The sequence below is a fragment of the Zalophus californianus genome, chromosome 9 (assembly GCF_009762305.2).
Source record: "Zalophus californianus isolate mZalCal1 chromosome 9, mZalCal1.pri.v2, whole genome shotgun sequence".
Classification (NCBI taxonomy): domain Eukaryota; kingdom Metazoa; phylum Chordata; class Mammalia; order Carnivora; family Otariidae; genus Zalophus; species Zalophus californianus.
The window spans coordinates 81,705,664-81,730,498 of NC_045603.1; the positions used below are offsets into that span (position 1 = coordinate 81,705,664).

Genomic DNA, 24,835 nt, shown 5'->3' on the forward strand with positions numbered 1-24,835 from the left:
TATGACCAATAAGCTATTATTCTGATTATTTGAAGTAGCTGGAATCACCACAGCAAAAAAACACGAGGTAAACATAAAACACACGTATGCTAACACTTTTAAAACTGTCCTTTTTTATGGCAGAAGATAGACTGGCAGAGAGAGTGCAGTTCTTTACTATTGAGCCTATTTTTACACAATAGGTGATTGCATTATTTTAGTCATAATTTCTGCTTTTACTTTATAAGCTAATCCCATTCAAATGCACACCGTGAATTGGTATTTAAAAGCCATCAGTGGCAAAACTTTTGCATATTAGAAACCTTATATCTGTTTTGTAAATTGAGACTGTCATCATCTATTGGGCTTACTTATAGTGGAAAAAAAATGTTTGCTGTCATCATTAGTGAGAAAGAGCTTCCATACCAATTTTTTCAAGTAGAGAAATAAGTTAACCAGACTTATTGAGGAAGCAAGTTTTAACTGACTTGAGGACTGTACCAGATCCAAACAGTAAAGGATCTCCAGTAGAAAATTGCTCCAGTAATCTGAAGAAAGGCTAAAAAAACAGTGGGCCTCCTACTACAATGGAAGAAGTTCTGGCCACATGGAGTGGTCAGTTTGCCAAGAGGATTTATGGATCATCTAAGGTCAAATCACCACTTCTCAGCCAGGCAGCAGGGTTCTAAGGAAGCCATGCCACAAGGTTTGGTTTATAGAGAAGTGAAGTATCTACAGGTCCTTTCTTCTAAAATTATAGATAATTCTAGTTTCACAGATGCCAAATTTTCTCTAAATACCTTCAGATTATATTGATGAATCTTCACTGTAATTATTAATTATAACTAACATAAATTGAGAATTCACTAGGTGCCAGCATGGGCTTTATGTGAATTTCTCATTCAGTCTTCATGAATAGCATTTCACAAATGGAGAAAGTTCCAAGGGGACTACCCAAGCAAAATATCTTGTTAATAGATAAAGGCAGTTTTAGTTAAGTAGGGTTCAATATATCTATGACACAGAGCCTGAACAAATCACCTCATTGAAAATCTATTTTTGGGGCACTTGGGTGGCTCATTCGGTTAAGCGTCTGCCTTCGGCTCGGGTCATGATTGGGATGGAGCCCCGCATCGAACTCCCTGCTGGGCGGGAAGCCTCCTTCTCCCTCTCCCACTCCCCCTGCTTGTGTTCCCTCTCTCACTTTGTCCCTCTCTCTGTCGAATAATCTTTGAAAAGAAGAAAAAAGATTTTTCAAAGTAGAAAACATGACATTAAAGATGTCATATCATTACATTTAAAATAGTTAGTTAACTGTTATGGGTTGAATTGAGTCCCCCAAAAAGATATGTTGAAATCCTAAACTCCAGTACCTGTGAATGTGATCTTACTTGAAAATAGGGTTTTTGCAGATGTAATCAAGTTAGAGTGAGGTAAAACTGAATTAGGAGGGGCCCTTAATCCAGTATGACTTGTGTCCTTATGAGAAGAGGGAAATAGAGACACCTGTAATCTCCCCCTCGGAGACTGAAGTGCTAGCTGTGAGCCAAGCAACACCTGGGGTTAACAGAAGTTTGAAGAGGGGCAGAGAAGGATTTACACTGCAGATTTTAAAGGAAGCCAGGCCCTGCCCACACCTACCCTCTAGAACTGCAGGACAGTGAGTGAGTGAATGAGTGAGTGAGTGAGTGAGTGTGTGTGTGTGTGTGTGTGTGTGTGTGTGTGTTTAAAGATTTATTTATTTATATTAGGAGGGGTGGGGCAGAGAGGGGGAGAGACACTCAAGCAGACTCCACACGGAGCAAGGAGCCTATTGTGGAGCTCGATCTCGCAACCCATGAGATAATGGCTGGAGCTGAAATCAGGAGTCTGATGCTTAACCAGACTGAGCCACCCAGGTGCCCCTTTGTCTGTGGTTTTAAGCCAGTCAGTTTATGGTACTTTGTTACAACAGCCCTAGGAAACTGATACAGTAACTCTCTATATATACTACAAAGATTTATTCATTTTACTTGGTTAAAGGGGCTTGGCATTAAATAGCCCAAGTAATTCTTTTGTCAAGATTTCTTTCTGGTTCATCTTTCCAGAGACATGAGATGGGGCTTTCTCAGGGCAGGTGAAGCTGTAGCTCGTCCATCTGTGCCTTCCCAAAGGCAAGCAGAAATATGTAAATAATAGGTATGCAGTTTGTTTGATGAACCAAACTGGGCCTTTTTAAAATTTTTTGTTAAAAAAAAAAGAAACAATTAGGGCGCGTGGATGGCTCAGTCAGTTGAGCATTGTCTCTTGGTTTTAGCTTAGGTTATGATCTCAGGGTCATGAGACTGAGCCCTGCATCAGGCTCTGCATTCAGTTCGGGGTCTGCTCGAGTTTCTCTCTCCCTCTCCGCCCCCCCACCATGCTCTCTCTCTCTAAAATAAATAAATAAATCTTTGGGAAGAAAAAAGCTAGATAGATATTTTTAAGCTTTTCCCCCATATAATATTGTCCTGATCATTAATATACCCAATCAAAGGGCCACCTATCAGTGAAAAAAAATCATTTTTAAACTTATAAAATAGAAATATAACAATAGCTAACATTTATTGAGCAATACCAAGATGCTAAGTACTGCTGAGTCCTTTATACATAGCTTCATGCTGTATCTCATCACTGCCTTATTACTTACTCTGATTTTAAATATGAGACTCAAAATAGGTAATTTGCCAAAGGTCATGGAGATGATAATTGATAGAGCCAGGGTACCAACCCTCCACTAGGACCAAATATATGACAATGCTCAAATCTGCACCGGGACCAGAGCCACATGTGGCTATTAAAGTATAAAAGAAAATTAATTAAAATTAAATAAATTAAAAATTCAGTTCCTTAGGCACACCACCCACGTTTCAATGCTCATGTGGCCTGGTGCAGGTACAGAACATTTTCATCACTGTAGAGAGTTCTATTAGAAAGCACTGGTCCAATCCCTTAACAGAATACATTGAAAACCCATGTTACAGCCAGTTAAGGGAAGAGAAGGAATAGTAGAAGGAAGAGAACAGAGGAGAAGGAAAGAGAAAGATTTAGGGTTGAGGGAGAACCTTTCAGTGAAGAAAGAAGCCTACCTCTAGGGGTAGGGTGGGCTCTGAGAACATTTTTAGTCTGTTACATTGTAAATGTTGGCAGTGGAAATTCCAAAGCATATTAAATATAGACTTTTTAAAAATTAGAGAGCTACAATTTAACAGATAAATCTTAACTGTGTGCCTGGCATTGAGTGAGGGCGGACTGCTAGGTCAACAAATAGGCCTAAGTTACCATCATAAAAATTAGAGAACTATTAATCCAATAATTAGAATAAAGTATGACAGTTATTTTGAAGTAGAAAAAATTCTATGGAAATAAATAGCAGAGGGGCCCATGGTAGCCTTGATAGGGTTCAGGAGTGCATCCCCGAAGACAAAGTGCCACATAAACTGAGAAAGGAAGGATGAGACAACCATCCAGTGGCAGGGGGGTGTTTCAGGCAGATGGCCAGCTATGAGAAGGCCTGATTCGAAGAAGGACTGAAACAGTTACATGTGTGGCTGCAGACGGGGAGAGCAGCAAAAGGTGAGCCAGGGCGTCTGGGCAGGAATCAGAATTTGGGATGGGTGGGGGAGCTTGCTAACATATTTTGTCATAAGGGTCGTGTAAAGCTTTGAGGATTTTTTAGCCAAGAAGGGGTACGTTCAGATTTGCATTTGGAGAAGATCTGTCTGGTTGCCATGCTAAGGATGGTTTAAAAGGAAGCAAGGCTGAAGATGGGGAGGCTACTTGGAAGCTGCTTGGTACTCGGATGGCAGTAATGCCTGGAGAAATGGTGACTGTCAGGATATTTGGAGCTAGAATGTGTAGACATTGGTGATCACTGGGTTGTGTTTGAAGGACAACCTTTAGGTTTCTAGTTAGGGCAACTGCGTGGAGTAGGCATGGAGTAGGCATCTGCAACCTACAGCCGACTGGCCAAATCTGCTCTGTCTTGTTTTTGTATATACAGTTTTATGGGAACCCAGCCATGCACGTTCTTTTGCATATTGTCCTTGGCTGCTTTGAAATATATTGACAGAGCTGAGTAATTGCAGCATAGACCACATAGCCCTAAAGGCTAAAACATTTACTATTTGGCCCTTTAAGAAAATGCCAACTGGGATAAATTGTCATTGCTTTCATTTATTGAGGGATTAACACTTACCAGACAATGTTCTAAATAATTTTCATACGGTATGTATGTTATGATACTCCATCCCAATTGGCAAACATGAAGTGTTGCTATTGTCCCATTTTAGAGGCACAGATGTGACATTCTTACTCACACCCGTAGCTTGTTACCACCCCCATAACAGGGACTCATTAAATGTTGACTTCTAAACCAGACCTCTCATTTGAACTTCGGATAGGCATATCTCTAACAGCCAGTCTCAGAGACAGCCCCAAACTCAATATGCCCCAAACCAGACTCCTGCTTGTCCCCCCAAACCACATCATCTTTCAGTGTTCCATTTTTCTTAGCGAATATCACCAACCAGAAGAGCAAGCCAGAATCGAAGGAGCCCTTCTTGGCCCTTCTCTCTCCCTGTCCCTTCTCTTGTCCATTCTATCTAAAGATTGCTGAAATCTGAAATCTGGCTGCTTCTCTTCATTTGGATCACCTACCACCCGCCAGGTCCATCTTATTAATAGGATCATCATTTATGTGGGTTCTGTAACAGCTTTCTCATAAACCCATCTCACTCCACCCAGACCCTCCTCTAGTCTTCAAACTGCAGCCAGAGTGCACTTTCAGTCCTGTCAACCTCCACGTCCATTCCCCACCTAACCTACCCTTTCGACGGCTTTTCTTGTTCTTAGGATTCCCATCCGTTTTTTCATTGTGTTTTTATGTTGTTTCACTGTTTTTTAATTACTCTACAGATAACTGATAGGAAGGCAAAATAATTCTTGTCAATATACATGAAATAAATGCTGAAGGTCAGGGTTCAGTGAATTTAGCTTCCCAGTTGTAGAAGAAGCGAGTTTTATGTCCATTACTAATTCATGTCACTGTTTCTGACCCAGAAATGTGTCTGTTCTTCGAGCAAGTTTTAACATCTGCCTGGTAACTTCGTTATAGGAGTTAATACAAGACTAAAGGCTATAATACAAGTTCATTTTATATGCATATGACAGTCATGCTGTCATATGCATATAAAATGCATTCCCTTTATCAGGGAAATTATCTTCTAACAACCCTAACAAGAGTGGTTGGCTCTCTACCAATGCTCCCAGTCTCACCCTGGACCAAGCACCCTCTGTTTGTCTCCACTCCAGCCCGGGCTCTCTCTTGTCTCCTGTAAGCACCACGTTCCTTCCCTTCTCAGAAATGTCCTTTCCTGGAATTCACTTTCGGCCCACATGTTTTTCATCCCTTCTTGTAGTAAATACTTTTTTATCCTCCAGGTCTCTAGTTAAGGATCCCTTGCTGGAAAGCTTTTCCAGACCTTTCCGAGCAGGATGCATTCTATTGTTAGAGGCTGGTAAAACACAGGTAGTGCTTGTTACTTTTGCAATTTTACATTTGCAGGATTAGTTGATGCTTTTTAACACAAGTAACATTTTTCTATATGACTAAAGGCAAAGCATGATAATAGGATGGAGGTATGCTCACACTGCCTCCTCATCACCTAGCCCAATGCCTTCGCCTTTGCAAATGTTACATACACAATAAAGATTTTAGACAGATTTTTGGCTGTAAGTACTTACTGCTCAAGAGAGAGGTGGACTGAAAAAGTATGTATTTGGGAGCCATCACCATATAGGGTTAGCCATGAAGATGCACAGGAAGCAAAACCATTGGGCCGAGCAAAATGAAGGCTATTAGGAACCTGGTTCAGGTGGAATAACTGGACTGGAGTCCAACTGTAGTCACTTGAAGTGGGAGAACTAGAAGCAGTTAATACAGATGGCACTTGCACAAAGTTGGCTCTGAAGAGATGAGAGGTATAAGTGACATGGTGGTAATTCTTTAATAACCTCATTCTTGTATTATATGTGCTTTCTCGACTGAAAAGCAAGGATTTACAAGTGACATTTAAAATAGCAAGAAAATTGGAGCTGTGTAGTATCTACCTTTAAAACAAAAACAGGCTTATAATGCAATCTGGTGTAGTCAGTTAAACGTAGCTTTTGAATGCAAATAAATTGTTAATAATTCTTCAACTAAGGGTTTCTTATTTTTAGGCATGGGGACAAGGTTGGGAAAATGGCAGCGCTAGAGTTTACTTAGTCTGTACTTTTTAAAAAATTCGATTTTAAATTTCTTCAAAGAGACTGGTTTCCAGGGACCTGTGACCTGCCTGGGCTGTATGGTCTTTGGAGCTTCAGACTCCACCCAAGCATAAGAGGCTTTTCTGTGCCTTTTATGAAAGGAAGGGAGGAAGGGAGAAATGAATGTTGCTTTCTGAGTTGATAAGATTAGAGCTATATTGTCGTTAAGTCTGTATGAAATCAATTCTAAAACCAGACCAGATTTAACCGCTCTTACCCAGAGTAAAGGGCCCTCCCCCTTTCCAAGAACAAATCAGCCCAAGTCACCACTTCCTATTAATTCTAAAGCCCAGAAAAGCTCATAGTTTAGGCTGACGTTGCCCTGGGAGAACACAGCAAAGGAGGCAGTCGCTTCCCTTTCCCTTTCAAAGGTCGCTTTATCAGCTCTTTCTAAATATTGCTTTCACCGGCTTACATCAGAAAACTGTCAGTTCGATTGGGAGCTCTTGATAGACTATTTTGCCTTAAAACACTAAATGGGTGGGTGGATCTAAGTAGCATCGAGGTCTCTGGGCAGAAGGAGCTCTTAGAGATGTGAGCCTGGTAGCCCTGCAACACCCCGCAACAAATCCAACTTGAGTAGGTGGCGCAAAGAAATCTAAGACCCAGATTCACGTTCTTCCTCATCAGTTTGCGCGTGGGGGTCGGTGGCAGAGGAGAGCCAGTGCACAACTGCCAGTCCTGGGCTGCAAACTGCCTTTAGTCGGTTCGTCCAAGGAAACTCTCCCCTAATGTAAATTAATTTACCCCAAGGTTGCGTTCACCTTGGCGGAGAGGCGTTTCCGGGCCGCTTCACCCAGGGGTTGTTTGGTAAATAAGGATGTTCACGAAGTGCCTGCATTTGGAAAGGCGCTGGCCTGCGGCGCGCATTCCCGTGCCCCAGCCCGGGGCCAGGTGGCGGGGACGAGGGCTCTGGTTTTACCCACAGAAGAGTGAGAAGGACCAGACGGGTGGAGGCTCCTCCTCCAGGGATGCTGGAGGGACTGCGTCGTTCCCTGCGCCTCGCCCTGGCGCGGGGCCCCCGGCGGTGGCAGCCCGCGCCGCGCAGTCAGTGCGCGGGGTCTTGGCCGCGCCGCCTGCTTTCGCGTCCAGCCGCGCGCCGCGTGCCGCCGCCGCTCTCCGCAGCCCCGCGCTCCCGGAGCCTCCCCATGGCCAGCCCGACCCGTGCCGCTGCGGCCCTCGCCCGCCAGGTACCCGAACCCGGGTGTTTGTGGAAGGGGGGCGGATTGGACCCGGGGTCTCCGAAGCCAGCCGGCCTGGTGGGGCGCATCGCTGGCGTTTCCTTCAGAATCCTGCTTCGCCGCTCATCGCCGTTCCGTCTCCACCCAGGCGTTTCCTCTCTCCCCAACCCTAACCGAAATATAGACCTCCAGCCGGCGAACTCCGCTTTGGGGAGGCCCCTGCCGGCCCGGTCTAACGCCCAGCCAGTGACCCGCTCCGGAGCACGGCGCGGACAGCCACGGGGAACGTGAGGGTCGCCATGGAAGCCGCCTTGGGGGAGGAGGGAGAAGCGGAATTTCTGGGCTGCCACAACTGACAGCCACATCCTGCGTGCTTTGGCTACCCCCAAAAATTTTGACCGCAGCCTTCTGCCTCCTTGGATCCCCGCCCCCCCGCACGTAGCTATATAGCAGATTAGGCTTTTTTCTATTTTATTTTATTTTATTTTATTTTTAAAGGTCTGCGCCGTTTCCCAATTCGTCCCACTTCCACTGTGTCCCTAAGTATCTTTTAAATTACTTCCTAATTCCCTGAGGTTTTGTCCTTAACCCGTGAGGTTTGGTGTCGATGCGCCTGCATTGCAGGACCCTGCCCTTGGAGAAAATGGTTCATTCTCGTCCTCATCCCTTTTCCAGTCTTGCTATTGTGCGCCAGTGATTGACAGGACCACGAGGCTGAGCGCGCCCAGGAGATTTTGCTATAAATGGCTGAAAACCCTAGTCTAGACTATTTACTCGGATATAAGGGGGACAATTACCTTCTTGTTCTTTGCTGGTGAACCCTGGCTCTGTAGGGCGACCCTGGAATTTAACCAGCCTGCCCTAAGCCAGCGGTGGAGGACGGAAACAGCTGGGTAGAAAGTGAAGGACAGCACTCCCAGGACGCTCTCCTTTGGGGCTGGTGCCTGGGTGCTTGATCCTCCTGCTCCTGTTTGCTTGGGTACCTGAGCGGAACCCGCGGTGTGATGGTGAGTGATACTGATTACCCCAGGCCGCAGTTACCCACCTGGTTGTACTTAATGAATTTAATTCTTCTTTAAGGACTGCAATAACGGATGCTCCCCAGAATGTACAGGAGAAGCGGGATCAAAGGAGGTGGTGGGGACGTTCAAGGTAAGTTATTTGCCGGAGGTTAAGTGAAACAACAATCAACTGAATGAATCTATTTCCTGTTGAGATTTGGGCAGTTTTCACCTGGTGCGTTATATAGCATATTTAGATATGGTGCCATACATTTTAAATTCCATTCTTGTTGGGGGAGGATCATTTGGGGATCATGTGAAGTATGGGGATCATCACTGGGAGGATCATGTGAAGTGATATCTTCACATCTAAAATTACCTAACGGTTGTTTATTTCATTTCATGAATCGTAACTTTTTCTTGGAAAACAATTAATTTGTAAATATTCACCTAGAGGTTTATCTGATTGTATAAATAAGGATAACCCTTCACTAGTGGAAAAAGTTACACTTATAATTTTTCTCTTTTAAGGCAACACCTAACATTATGCCGTAAATGTGTTGTGTTTCCTTACTTTCTTTCTGAATTATGGGTTTTATACATTAAATAACCTCATAACTTCCCAGGCGACTAATAAGCAAAGGAGAATCTTGTAAAAGCACTTTGAAAATCATAAAAATGCAACTGTAAGGTGTATTATTATTTTCTCTATGAATCTTTATCTCCACCCCACCCCACTGCTTCCCACCAACCGTGGAGGGTTTTGCGTCTCTTTCAAGTCTCCCTCCTCTCCTGCCTATTTCAGTCACTGTCAATTGTCATCCATAGCACAGAGTGTCCTAATGATCTCACATCCTGGCAGGGTTCAGAGAGGGAGTGGAAACTTGACTCATCAATTTCCCACACACCCAGCTCTTACTATGTGGTAGGCATTGGAAATCTGAGGATAAATTCAAGGTAAGGTCTCTGCTCTCAAGATTAAAAAAAGAAGAAGAAATAGATAGATTCAAATATAGTAATTTCCTTACTAAAATAAGTCATTGAGTTTTTATTTGTCCATAATATTCCTGGTCCTTTAAAGATAATATCCTCTGTAGCCTTATAGCTGATCTAATCTACTCTGCTAGTCTATGAAGACTAAGTTTTAATACATTCTGGGGACGTAGGTATTGAGATATAGATTCTAGAAAGAATGAGATAAAATGGACTATTTGTACACTCTCAGGGTTATTTTATATAGTAGGTATATTCCTCAAAGGGTATATAGACAAATGCGATTTTTCCCTGAAAGGCCTTTATATTTTTATACGTAGAGAATTTTTACAAAGTTAAAATTAATTCATAATGTTGGGGCCCCTGCGTGGCACAGTTGGTTGAGCATCCAACTCTTCGTTTCAGCTCAGATCATGATCTCAGGGTCAGGGGATTGAGCCCTGCGTGGCGCAGAGCTCAGCGAGGAGTCTGCAGGAGTTTCTTCCTACACCCCCCCACCCTTCCCTGTGCTCGAGCTCTCTCTCTCTCTCTCAAATAAATACATCTTTTAAAAAATTCATAATATAAATAATCTATTTGTTGAATTTAGATTTCTGTATACTAGGTTTTAGTTAAAAGGGGGTGTACTGACATTCTATGCTTGTATTTACATATTAAAACATGAGTTGTAATGGTTGTATTCACAGTGCATATATAATGAGGAAATGAAAAGTGAGATTGATAATTTGGGGGGGAATGGTGGGTTTTATAGGACTATTTTTGCTTTTGACAAAAAGCAAAGATATTTTTTCTTTATTTACTCCATTTGTATTTTTAAATTGCCTTTTGAGTTTCTTATGGGTAATTTTCATATTGCATCCCTTCCCCCATTTTGATGCAGTCATTTTAAAGTGTGGGTGCAGTTTCCCCAACAAGGCCCAGAAATGAGGTACCTTATTACTGGGGAATCCTACAGAATCTTTCTATGAACTCCAGAGCCTTCTTTGTTTCAAAGAGATCAGCTGTCTATTTCTTCACTTTCCCCTGCTTTATAGATCTCCACAGAATGTGACACTCCAAATCTGTAATTCTCTTCTTCATACCTTTCTACTAGATTTGATTTGATTTTTTAAAGGATTTATTTATTTATTTGAGGGAGAGTGAGCAAGCAAGCTGGGTGAGGGGCAAAGGGAAGGGAGAGAGAGAATCCACAAGCAGACCCCCTGCCCTGCTGAGCACGGGGCCTCATGCAGGGCTCAGTTCCAGGACCCTGAGATCATGACGTGAGCCAAAACCAAGAGTCGGCCGCTCAACCTACTGAGCCACACAGGCACTCCTCTATTAGATTTTAAAAGAATATCTCTAAAAGATAATGAACATAGCACCTAAGGCTTTCCAAATAGAGTAAGAAAAATGCACTTACTGTAGAACAAAGTTATGCATTTCCTGATGTAATGCAGAGAGAGCTTTTAAACATTTAAGTATTGTGTCCAATGCAGAGAAGTACGGATATGATATTGAGTGGTGAACAAGAGATGTGGCCTGAATGCTGGCTAATACAGTGCTCAGGTGCAACCAGGTTGCATTAGCCTGCTCCGGGCTTTCCCATTTCAGAGCAGATGGTTACCCAAACATGAATTTTGAGTTAGGAAGTTGTTGTTTTTAATATGCTTTGTTTTTGTCAATATTTCTTGTCATCTCACAATCTAGTCATTGTGGCCTTCCAAATTCTTCCACAAGCATCTGGCCTGAAACATCCTGACTTTGAAGTCATCAGAGAACATGGAGCACTGGAAGGAGACAGATTAATTATGCAGGAGAAAGTATCATTTTACAAAGACTGTTATTTTTATCCATCTTTGGAAAGGAAATGTAGAAAAAGGTTTCTAAACAGTGATAAAAACTGTTTGCAAAATTTGTTTCTTTATGCCAAAGATTTTTTTCCCCTTAGAACTAGATTTCACATCTACTCAAAACCGGTCACGAACCTTCAGGTAGTATTGGTTATTTTTGAATTTCATTCATTTTACTAATTGCTTTGATTTAATATTCTTAGGTAATTTCTCTTGGAGTTTAGGTTAAAAGCCATTAGTGTTAGTTTCCAGAATTGCAGAATTTTTTTTTTTTTTTTTGAGAGAGAGAGAGCACACGCACATGGGCGGAGGGTTGCCTGGATGGGCAAAGAGAGACGGGGAGAGAAAATCTTAAGCAGGCTCCACACTCAGCATGGAGCCCTCCCTGGGGCTCCATCACATGATCCCGAGATCATGACCCGAGCCGAAATCAAGAGTCGGATGTTTAACCGAGTCACCCAGGCACCCCAGAAATTGTTTTAAGTGAAGGAAAGATGAAATTCTGAAGGCACTCAGTTGTGTATTACTTTAAAAAAACTGCATGTAGGGCAATCCTTATTTACAAATTAGAAAGTTAGAGGGTTGCTATTCCTATCATTAATAAGTCACATCTTACAAAAGCATGTAGTCACTAAAATAGAATACCTGGTAATTTAATCATTTGTATTCAGTTTCCAGGAACTTAACTAGTAGTATCAAGTTATAATTACAAGAGCACTAAGTCCAGCATAAAAACACCTTATTCTATATCTTTGCCATTAACTAACTTGATCTCACAGGGCCAGTGGATCACTGTAGGTTGTCCTAGAGATATTTTAAGGACAGAGTTCAGAAAAGTAAAAATTATATATTGGGCCATGGTCATTCTTAAAGTTGGTTCTTTAAGGATTTGTAATAACAAAAGTGTCTTTTATGAAATACAGCAAGCACACATGATTTTTTTTTAAAAGATTTTATTTATTTATTTGACAGATAGAGACATAGCGAGAGAGGGAACACAAGCAGGGGGAGTGGGAGAAGGAGAAGCAGGCTTCCCGCTGAGCAGGGAGCCTGATGCGGGGCTCGATCCCAGGACCCTGGGATCATGACCTGAGCCAAAGGCATTCACTTAATGACTGAGCCACCCAGGCGCCCCAGCACCCACAATTTTTATAAAAACTATAGCAGTCTGTTATGTTGAGATATCCAAAACCATGAAGATCAATGCATGTTTAGTGAAATTTAGAACAGAATTATTAGCACATATTTGATATGTATAATAGTTACTGTGCTAAATGAGAGTCCAACATAATCTAAAGAAATGACTCCCTTTTCCAATTGTTCAAATTATTTAAAAGATTTTATAGAGCGAAACCACACATTTTGGGGGTTGGGATGTCCAAATAGAGGGGTTGTATGGACAACTGCTAGGTAGTTTGAAAAGCTGAGGATACCACCAGACTGCCGGGCCAGATGGGATGCTCCAAACTTCCTTCTGGAGGAAGTTTCCACACTTCCTCCTGGAGGAAGAAAGGAGTTGGGATAAACTGGCTACACCACGTGTCCAGTGTTACAGATGGAGGAAATTATGGGGAGAAAAAAGAGGTGAGGATGGGAAGGCATCTGTAGCCAAGTGTAGTCCTTCCATGTTAAACAGAAGCATATAGACAAGAATGCTTAAGAGCTGGTCAGTGTTCAGGCGCTGGTCAGAGTGTACTCCCAGTACAGCCCACCCATGTTTCTTGTTGACAGATGCTGTTTGCAGTTCTCTGACCTGCACTGCTAGCCCCCCTTGCAGCTAGATAGATCAGTGTGACACTTTTCTGACCAATAACGCATATGGAAACTCCTGGAGGAAAATTTGCTCTTGTGATCAGAGGAAACAGACTTGTCTGCTGTTACCCTTTTCCTCCCCTGTCTGTGGACCTTGGAAATCATTAAAGCTGAAGCTACAGCCATAATGAGCTTTCTTTTGACTCTGATGAGAAGGCTCAGAAAATCACAGGGCCTTGAGATTATGGGGTACTGCCAGGCCTGGCTCCTCCAGACTTACATGAGAAAACCAATTCCTATTTGTGTGTTTGACTTACTTGCAGCTGAATGCATTGCTAAGTGATAAGTAAAAGGTTAATGCAGGACGTTAGTGAGAGGTAGAATTGAACAAAGAAGTTAGTGCCATACTTGGGATACTTGATTTTGCAGCTAAAATATTTGGGCTTATCTGTGGCCATTATTCTATTCATGGACATTGAAGATTATGATCAAGCATGTGATTATGTTCAGAAAGAGTAGGGAAAGGGAACTTCATGCTGTAATGACCAAGAGATACAGGATAGTTGCTACTGAGAGGGTAGTAGAAATTGAGGAATCAGACTTATTAAAGAGATTCTTGAAAGTCCGGGTGTCTCAATTACTGATAGGGGAAACTGAGGGCTGGGAGAATGTTGTTGAGAATGGTAAATTATCTTGAAAGTAATGAAGATGTAAAGAAAATATAGGAAAACATGCACAATGAATTTGTTAATGGAGGTCATGTCTGGGAAGTGGGAACATGGTGGCCAGGGTACTAGTTGGAAATGTTATTGACATTTATTTTTTGAAAGTTGGGAATTTTATACTTTTATACTTTTCATTTTTCTTCCCTTTATGGTAGAATTTTAAATAATAAACATGCATTCCTTTTATTAGATGAAGGATTAAGAAGTAAAGTAGAATGTAATATGGTGTCAGAAATAGGGATCAAATTTTGGAGGAAATATGTGCTCTATTTTAGATACGTTCAGTTTGAGATAACCAAGGTCCTGTGATTACAAAATAATGTACGGCTTTTGATAAGAATTCACAAATGAGACTTGAATCTCTTACTTAAGTGGTTCTCAGCACTTCCAGTGCCTTGGAATCTCCTGGAGAGCCTTCAGTGAAAATTGATGTGAAGTCCCACTCCTGAGTTTCTTTCTTTTTTTCCGGAGTTTTTGTGCATCTTGGGTACAGCATGAGCAGTGGTATTTCCTTAAGAAAAAAAAAAAAATCTTCCCAGGAGAACCAATTCAGTAGCCAGTGTTGGAAACCATTGCTCTTCAGGTTGCTGAAATCTTCAAGGGAGATAGTGTGGTGTGGTTCTGAGCCCCGAGTGCCCAGTTAGAATCACTTGGGTAAGTTTGAATAACCAACCAACCACTTCCCTGCCCTATCCCTCTGAGATTCTGGTTCAGTTCTGGAATGGACTGTGGTTTAGTGTTTTTAAAAAGCTTTGTAGTTAAATCCAATGTGTAGCCAGGGCTGAGGATCTCTGATGCGGAGGAGGAAATGTAGAGGCTTAAGGAAAGAGCTCAGTGTTACCCAGATTTTTGTATTTTACCACCATTAAACATCTCCCCCTTCCTGCTTTGCTCCTTCATATTTTTAAAAAATTAAGGAAGCATGGTAGCCATGTCTCTAGTATTATCCCTGATGACTACTTCAAATTGCCTAGAGTAAAGGGGTAAACTGGGGTTATTTTAATTGCTAGCAGCCTCTTTGGTGAAGATTCCTGGGGAAATAAGATGGGGTACAGTCTTTTTTTTTTCCCCAAAGATTCACTTATTTATGAATGAGAGCATGTGTGAGTGGGGGGAGCGGGAGAGGGCAAGGGAGAGGGAGAGAGGGAATCCTCAAGCAGACTCCCTGTGGAAACCAACGTGGGGCTTGATCCCAGCGCCCCGAGATCATGACCTGAGCTGAAATCCAGTCAGACTCTCAACTGACTAAGCCACCCAGGTGCCCCAGACAGGGTACACTCTTGATTGCGCAGAGTCAGAACCCATGGAGAACTGGAATCTTGGTCATTATAGCATGAAGTTCCCTTTCCCTACTCCAGCAGCCACAGTGCCTCTGTGACATCTTGTGCCCCTCCATTTCCCGCACATTTCCTGAATTCCTGCCACACTGAGCCTTTCCTGTTCCTTGAACATGCCAAGTCCATCCCCGTCTCGGGACCTGGGCCCTTGCTTCCTCTGCCTCAAATACTTTGCCTCTACATATCTTCATGGCCTTCCTTCTTTCTTCATTCAAATCTCCGCTCAAAGGACACCTCATCAGGGAGGTCATTCCCAACCTTTCCACGAAAAATAAGCTTTTTCTTCCCCACTCTATCCTTTTAAGCAGCTTTCAGTTTCTTCATAGCACTAATCACCTCCTGACCTCTTTTTATCCACTTATTTCTTTATGCTGTTTTCCCTGCACTAAGAGAACAGGACTTGTTTTATTCCCGGAGATTCCTTTGGGCCCATAGCAATAGGTGCACAGTAGCTCAACAGATACTAGGTTGAATGAGTAATACTTGCTCACAGTGGCTACTTCTGTCCATGGCTGATGGTGAACTTGCCTGAGAAGGAGGGGCTGGGCCACAAGGCATTTTTTTTTTTAATCTCTTGTGCGTGCTTACTGCAGTGCCTGTGAACCATTGTGCTGGTACTGAGTGAATAAAAAGGCAAAATACTAAGAATAATAAAGCAGATAAGAAAGAGCAAGGGAAGGAAAAATAAAAAAAGATCACCCTACAGTTGTTTGATATGAGGGGAGTCTTGTTTTTAAATATTATGTAGATTGTTATTGATATACAATATATATTCCAAGGCCTATTGTTTTCATGGCAGGTGGTTATTTATTGGAAAGCTTAGAAATCCTGAACGGTATAAGGATCATGTGTAGTTGATTTCTTGTTGATTAGCTCATGGGAGAATTGGTTTGCTAATGATAGAAATAACGGGGAAGGTGATTTTTATTTTACTTTTGAAGAACCATGCAGAGTAATGGTTCTGTCATTGGGGGGAAAGGCTAAGGTCTGTTGCCTTTGCAATATTGAAGATGTACCCCAATTCAACAAGTAGAAAAAACTCACGTCTTCTACTCACACTCTCACTTCTCCATTTTTACCTACTCTCATCTTTCTGTTTTGGGTCTTACTACCCGCCCCTGTTATTGAGAAACTTTTATTAATAGTCTTAATAGGTGAAAATTTGCATTGTTTGTGTTACTGTATTGATATGGTTACAGATTTTTCTTAGCCCAGGACTAAGAAAAGCCACTTAAAAAAAGCTAACTAAAGCAAAGTCCTAAGTGCTTCATTGTGCAAGAATACTGTGAAATCATTCATGTACTGAAAAGTTTATGTTAGAATTTTACTCACTTTAAATCCTGGCCATCTTCTGCAGATGAGTGTGTCATCTATAGGGAGTACATCTGAAATCAGCTGAATGTTATTTTGAGTATTTAAGATAACTTGTACTGTATTTTGTGTGTGTGAGGCACTGCGCTAGGGTCGGAGATTTAACTGGAATATCTACTCAGTTCTTGTCTAAACAGTCTCGAGGGACTGGCAAACTTTTTAATGGGTCGGATAATAAACAGTTTAGGCTTGAGGGCCATAAGGTTTCTGTCATTATTAGTGGACTATGCCATCATTAAAACTAAAAGAACAGTTTAGACTGTGTTCCAATAAAACTTTTATTTACAAAACAGACCGGAAGGCTGCATTTGGCCTGCAGGTGAAATTTGCCCAAATCCTACTTGAGGGATGAGGTCTAGAAGATAAAGGGAGAGAAATGGGATTCAAGGAGCAAAATAATTGAGCTGGAGTATATCCCTTTAAATAAATTATATTTTTGCACTCCATGAAAGGTTTTAAGTTAAGTTACTTACTTGAATTAAATAGTGGTAGAAGAAAGTCCATTTGCCCCCAAATTTGGCATTTTATTGGCATATTCCAAACTAGCATTACTAAATCTAAAAATTACAGTAATATATTGTCTTTAGTGCCTTAGGCTTCCCTGTAATGTGAGCTTTCTTGTTGTTTTAGAATACATTCAGGTGAATATTATTATAAAAATAAAACTGATTATCATTTATAATATATCAAATGACTAAGGCATGTGTAAGGCAGTGAATTAATCAGAAAGAATTGGATTTTTTTTTTTTTAAGAGAGTGTGTGCATGAGGCTGGGAGTGGGAGGGGCAGAGGGAGAAAGGGTATCTTAAGGAGGCTCCATGCCTAGCATGGAGCTGACGCGGGGCTTGATCTCATGGCCCCGAGATCATGACCTGAACTGAAATCAAGAGTCAGATGCTTAACTAAGTGACTTGAACCACCCAGGCGCCCCTGGATCAGCTTAAATATAAGGATAAGAGCTGATGATCTAAAGGGAACTCCTGTACTTGATTTTGGGGGACAATGAGTACTTTTGTAGAGTTTGACCTTCCTTACATCCTGCTAACAAGTTGAACCTGTCCCTGGTTAATATTGTCTTTTAACTGATCAAAAAGCTCCTTCCCCCCGTGGTTTTGTCAGCAGTCTACAGCTGTCGTGAAGTTAGAGATGGTGCTCTGATTCGTGTGTGTGTGTGTGTGTGTGTGTGTGTGTGTGTGTGTGTGTGTGTGTTGGGCCATTTGTAATGGGCTTTGTGGAGAGTTGGTGTAATGCTGTGTGAAGTTGTTCCCTATTACTCTTATTTATCTTTCTCTCAAGAAGAGGCCCTTTGTTCACTGTTTCCTCAACACAGAATAGAGGATTTATATCTTGGTGTTCATTCTCTACTTCTCTGTTTTCAAAGAGGAAAACATTTGTTTCATTCTGCTCCTTTCTTCAATGATGCACCCAGGGGGTTTTGAAGCCTTATGCCAAGAATTCTTTGAGGGAGTTGGAGTACAGCACCAAGAGATTCAATTCTTAATGACTTGAATTTTAGTTTAACAAATCATTATGAGTGTTGCTATCATTGTTCTGGAAGACACCCCTAAGCTCATTCCTCAGTGCTCAATAGGAGTCCTGTAGTGAGAGCAAAGAAGGCATGTGTTCTCCTTTTTCCATTATTTTACCCCATCTGCTATTTTGTCCCTGTTTCTAAATATCATTGAATTTGGTTCTGGTCTTTATTAGGCAGTGTATAGCACAGAGATTTCAAACAACAAGCCAAATTCTGAATGCCAACATGACTTGTTTGGCTCATGTAGTGTTGTTAAATTTCTGAGTTCATTGCCAGCATTTAAATGTCAAATGATTTCACTTTTTAGTGGCCGGTGGCCTAAATTTTATCTTTTCACCCTCTGTATCATCCAGCTAGTGGATGTTCAGTAACTTTTCTCTAATGGTGTCGATTTTTCTTCCCCAGGCTAAAGATCTAATGATCACACCAGCCACCATTTTAAAGGAAAAACCAGACCCCAGCAGTCTGGTTTTTGGAACTGTTTTCACGGATCACATGTTGACGGTGGAGTGGTCCTCAGAGTTTGGATGGGAGAAACCGTGTATCAGGCCTCTTCAAAACCTGTCATTGCACCCTGGCTCATCAGCTTTCCACTACGCAGTGGAAGTGAGTACATGGGAATCAGTGATGGTGATGTATGAGATCTTCACTGTGAGTAGGGAGTAGCTCTTCCTGCTAAAATAGATTTTGGACAGAATGGGCTTTATCATAGTGACTTGAGGAAATCATAACTGTCTTTAAAACTTTTCCCATAGACAGTTGGATTGAAGGTAAGTCTTAACAACTAATCTTTTAGATAATCTTGAACTTTCCATAATGTCAATTAAAAAATCATTTGCAGCAAATGCAAGGACAGTAGGTAAGAAAATTTGCAAGCAAAAATCCAGCACTGTTAATATTTTACTAGTCACGTCTCAGATCTTCTAATGACCGAGAAGGTGTCATTGAGTACCGTATTATAGTTAGATTTTAGTGCTTACTGCATGTTTTTATGACCAGCATTAACTTGTAGGTATACGTGTTAAGAGACATGTAATTAAATGTCATCCTTCAGGCATGAGTGGAGTAATTGTGAGCATAAAATATTAAATATGTGGAGAATGCTTTCTCTAGTCCTTGTCAGGATACACACTGAGATCCATGAGACACTCCTCATTCCCTTGACCCGCATTTTATTTTACTCATTTTTAATGTGTTGGACATCTTTCCCAGAATATTGGGGTGCTGGAAATAAGCAGTGGCCTACCTATTAAGGGAGTAAAAGTAGTAGATATTCATAACAGTAATGATAAAAATTACTTGTGTTTATTCAATTCCGGCACTGTGCTCTGCACCTTATATGGGTCATCACGTTTAATTATTTTAAGTGAGAAAACAGTTAAGCATTCAGGGTCTACAGTCAGACTTCCTGGCTCAGATTCGGTGTCTGTTGCTCCCTAGGGAGCTCTATGACTTGGGAAGCTTATTTAAAATCACTCTGTGCTTCCGATTTCTTTACCTATAAAATTGAGGTAGGGATAATACTTACCTCATAGTGCTAGTATAAGGATAAGGTAAGGTAATTTTGTGTAAGCGTATACAGCTATGCCTGGTGCATAATGGGAGCCCAGTTGTTAGCTGTTGTTGTTAATCCTTACAGAGCCTTATCTGTTGTAGGAGCATGTTCAGAAAAGTGAACTTTCTCAGCCAAGATTACACAGTATTAAGGGAGGACACAGGGTTCAAATGCTGAGTTCCTACTCCCTGCGACATCACTCCTAAACATATACACTAAAATTCCGAAGAGGCCTGTCCAGTTAACGTGGTCAAAATTATAAATTTGAATAATTTGGAAACCTGTTCGATGCCCAGATGTATTCACGGGCTGTTGCATCTTTAGTTTCTATTCCCAGCTGTGTGTCTTCAGCGTTGGTGGTATAGTGGTGAGCATAGCTGCCTTCCAGCTGTGTGTCTTCACTGTATCAACTTGGATGAGTTCTTTGATTATTTGCTCCAAGCCGCAGTTTCAACTATAAAATAAGAGTGGGTATATGCCTGTGTCATAGGGTATAATAAAGAGCAAATGAAATAAAGGAAGGGCCTAAAAAATCGAAAGAAGGAATATGGCAAATCTCAGGGCAGTGGTCTCAAACATAGCACATGTCCTACCCTCAGAGTTTCTGATTTCCCCTGAATTCCCAGGCCATGTTCATGCCACTGCTCCAGGGGCCACACTTTGAGAACTGGTGGCCTATGGGAAGTACATGAGAAAGGATTAATGTGATTTTTGAAAGCTAAAAACAATTTTGATGGCCACTGGCTTTTGACAACTTGTTGGAAATCTAATCAGAGGAGTTAGAAAGCTAGTTTGCTTATTAGTTTTGCCAGTTTACATTTTTGTGACCAGGAGAGTTTAAAACATTTTTTTTTTAATTACCATTATCCTTTGTCAAATGAAAATTGAAAACTTTTCTATATTATTACTGTTCCACTTACAATGTAGATACAAGAAATGTTTTGCGTGAAGAAGTGGATTGTATATTACATCAGTTGTCGATTGCAGTGTAACAGATTAATGGCTTAAAACAACGACCATCATTTTGTTTTTATCTTCCATGATTCTGGGGGTTGATGACTAGGATGGGGTAGGTGGTTCTTGCTTGGGGTCTCACTTGCAGTTTCTGTCAGATAGTGACTGAGGTTGGAGTCAGTTCAAAGGCTTCCTGAGTCCTGTCTGGTGCCTGGGTGGGGAAACTCAGAAGGATAGGGATGAAAAGCTGAGGCTCTGCCAGCATCCCTCTTTCTCCATGTGGCCTCTCAAGTATGGTGGCTTCAGAGTAGTCAGACTGGGTACATGGTGCCACGGGCTCTAAGCTGTGTGTCTCAAGACACTGAGCCCAGATGGAAGCTTCTAGTTCTTTTTATGTCCTAACCCACAAATCACACAGCATGACTTCTGTCATAACTATCATCCTGGCCATCACAAAGTCCTGCTCAAGTTCAAAAAAAGGAGATACACCTTGCTTGATGAGGAATGTTGAGGTTCCAGAAGATCATGTAGGACTGAAAATATTGTGTGGCTATGTTTTGGAAATACAACCTGTGATATGTATCAGCGATAAATGGGGAGGTAGAGGAACGCATTTAGTTTGCTTTTTGTCAGATTGGGCTCTTAGGTTTAGCAGGCAAAATATTAGGACATTGTCATAGGGATTTAGGAAATGTGATTGCCTTGTGCAGAGAAACTGGATCCTGGAATTTTCTGAAGCATTTCAGTCGATTTCCTATTTATTTACTTGTGCAATGGATGCCGAGGGTCTACTTTGTTCCCTGGGACTGTGCGGTGTGCTTAGGATAGGATGACAAGCAAACTGCCATGATGTTGCCCTCAGCATATATTTTTTTAATCTTTTAACCCCCACTAACAGGCAGATACTTTATTACAAAAATTTTCTTCCCAAATGTGTTTGAAACATTTATGTTTCAGGCTTTTTCACAGGTATGACTGTTTCTCTTATACTGACCCACTTATGGACACTACAGTATTGGATGCCAACCTGATTTTGAAGTTCAAAAATAGTTGTAGTTGTATTTTTTAACCCCAAAGCGAATATATGAGCAGTCTTCTTAAATATCGTTCTCCTCCATTCATCAGCCCTATTGATTTTAGAATCCATTTTATTTTGAGACCTGCAACTACATGTGGTTTTTATTAATTATGAGAGTATTCTTTATTTTTATTTTTTAAAGATTTTATTTATTTGATAGAGTGAGCACAAGCAGGGAGAGCCACAGACAGAGGGAGAAGAAGTTGACTCCCTGCTGAGCAGGGAGCCCGATACGGGGCTCCATCCAGGACCCCGGGATCATGACCTGAGCCGAAGACAGATGCTTAACTGACTGAGCCACCCAGGCGTCCCATGAAAGTATTTTTTAATAGATACATATGTGAAGATTTCAAATAGTGAAATATGAAACATGAGTAGGGAACTTGGACAAAATATGAAACTTGATAATAGTTCATTTTCAGGTTGAAACAGTCAAAACATAGTTTGACAAAAAAATGGGTAACATGTACTGTTATTTAATGAATACTTAACAAATGAGTGCTTTAGATTGTATATATCTCTAATACTATAATTTTGCCTTTTTTTAGTCTTTTTTTTAAAGATTTTTTAATTTACTTATTTGACAGAGAGAGAAAGAGCACAAGCAGGGGGAGCAGCAGAGGGAGAGGGAGAAGCAGGCTCCCTGCTGAGCAAGGAGCCCGATGCGGGGCTTGATCCCAGGACCCTGGGATCATGACCCGAACTGAAGGCAGACACCTAACCAACTGAGCCACCCAGGTGCCCCTAGTTTTGCCTCTTTTTGAAACTTTATGTAAATGGAAATATAAAGTGTGTGTGTGTGTGTGTGTGTGTGTGTGTGTGTGTGTATTGTTTGAGCTCAATATTATGTAAGATTTATTCATCCATGACCCACACGAACATCAGTGGGGCCTGGGACAAAAGTGCAAACAGAAACCTGGTGGTTCACCCACTATCTCTTCCTGTCCTGGCTCCATCCTGTGCCACAAGGAGCCTCACGCACATATGTGTAGATACCTATACTATGTGCAAATGGATGAGCCTTGGCCATCCGTTGGTCTTAGGCATGGGCACACCAGTGGTGCTACCAGTTTTCAGTAGGATGAACCAAAGGACAGTTATTCAGGCTCTGAAAATGGGATCAGGGCCATTTGGGCAGGGAATTCCAGGGAAGTGGGTACTTGGAGCCTGGTCTGAAAAAGGAACTCAGGGTCCAGATGATGACCTGCCCCAAGCAAAGGTCACAGCTGGAGGAAGGCAGAGATGAGAAGCCCTCTAAAGTATGGGGCTCCTTTCAAGAGGTTGCCAAGGTAAAACACTTCACATTAACACCAAGACCATATTTTTCTTTTTCACTGTGTGTTGACATTTGCAGTAAGACTCTGACACCAGCTTCTGCTAGTTAGCCATTATATTCTTTACTGCCAACTGTTAAAGTATAAAGAACATCAGCTTTACCTAAGAATGTTCTTGGTGAAGTGGCAATAATTATTAATTTATTAAATTTTGACTTGAGTAAATGTCATTTCAATCTGTGTGATGAAATAGAAACTTTGCCTAAAGCACTTCTACATCCTTAAATACTACTACGGTTGTCTTAAGGAAAAGTAATTGTGTGATTTGTGTGTGTGTGTGTGTGTGTGTGTGTGTGTGTGTGTGTATGTGTGTGTTGTGAGCTGAATCAGCTGCTTTTTTCAACTTAGAACCATTTTACTTGAAAGAACAAAGTATAATTATACAGAATTGGGCATTTTGCAGGTGTCTTCTTGAAAATGAACAAAGTGAGTCTGCCACTTCAAGCAAAACAATGGACTATATTTGTTGCCATTGATAAAATTCTAGCTTACAAGTAAAAATTAGGATTTTGGAAAATTTGTATCCACCACCACAAGCTTGAGCCTTTCCACCACTAAAGAGTTTTTTGATGATGTTAGTAGTAAAATTAACAGATTTTTAAAAAATGCGTTGTATGAAAAAGGTGTTAACCTTTGGAAGATCTGCATAACTTGAACTAACGTTTTCCAAATAACCATTGCATGACATTACAAATTTATGTATGACTTAAGATCCATTCAAAACACAAGATAGACTGTGATGGCTTTTGATGTGTCAGTTTGGCTAGTCTGCACTGCAGTCCCCAGAATTTGATTTTTAGTTTCCTTCTAGTTAGAATACCTACAAGACATTCTCTTGTGAGTGATGGAGGACAGAGGGAGGCATGACCATTGTATTGCATACACATAACCACCTTCTAGGTATTCAATCAAACACCCATCTAGGTGCTGTGGTGAAGGAATTCTGTAGATGTGATTGAAGTCCCTAATCATCTGACTTAAAGTTAATCAAAAGGGAAATTATTCTGGGTGAGCCCGATCTTAGGACTTCTGTGAGGTAAGAGACTCCACACATAGCTAGACCTAGCTTTCTTTTCCTTTGTCTCTCCCTTTCTGATAGCCTGAGCGTCCCAGCCTGCTTGTCATCTTCTCTCCCTGATGGCCTGTCTTACAGATTTGGGATTTGCTTAGCCAGCCACCACAGTCGCGTTGGCCAATTTCTTATAATAAATCTGGTAATAATATAGGTATCTCCTGTTCTGCTTCTTTAGTTGAACTCTGATACACTATTGGATTCTAATAAGTTAGCAGAGTATGAAAACTTCATTGATAGGGTTTCAAATTCCACATTGCAACTAACCTTCAAGGAACCACCACAGGTCAACTTTTGAAGTGGTATCAGAGAAGAATAACCACAGGTATCTGAAAAGGCTATCAAAAATACTTCTCCCTTTCTCAAGTGCGTATCTGTGAGATTGGAATTTTCTTTGTATACTTCAACCAAAACAATATATTGCAAGAGCAAAAGCAGGTATAAGAATCTAGTTGTCTTTCATTAAGCCACCCATTAAAGATTTACAGTAATGAAAAACTGCCACACTTAACAATAATCCTTTTGGAAAATATGGGTAGTCTTCATTAAAATATGTTAAACATGTCATGGTTTATTGTTAAATAAATTTAAATGGCTCACTTCTAATTTCTCATATGATAATTATTGATAGAATAACTGCATATATAAAAGCTTTTGGGGGCCTTCATAATTTTTAAAAGTTTACACTTGATCTTAGCCAAAAGGCCGAGAAGCAATAATAATTTTTAAAAGTTTAAAGACCTCCTGATGCCAAAAGATTTGAGAAATACTGTGTAAGCTTATACCGAGGAATAGTGCTGCTAAGTCATC

At 41.2% G+C, this 24,835-nt stretch overlaps 1 protein-coding gene across 5 annotated transcripts in view; it reads left to right on the top strand.

The window, feature by feature from the left end:
• BCAT1 (branched chain amino acid transaminase 1) overlaps nt 1-24,835 on the top strand; it is a 103,370-nt gene that overhangs the window by 27,932 nt on the left and 50,603 nt on the right. For 2 of the 5 annotated variants that reach the window (XM_027592515.1, XM_027592517.1), the window contains 2 exons: nt 8,568-8,639; nt 18,438-18,638. In XM_027592515.1, coding sequence (XP_027448316.1) covers nt 8,568-8,639; nt 18,438-18,638 — 273 coding nt within the window. Of the gene's footprint in view, nt 1-6,768; nt 7,497-8,103; nt 8,495-8,567; nt 8,640-18,437; nt 18,639-24,835 lie in introns of those variants that run through there. The other 3 variants (XM_027592514.2, XM_027592513.1, XM_027592516.2) reach the window with 3 other exon arrangements.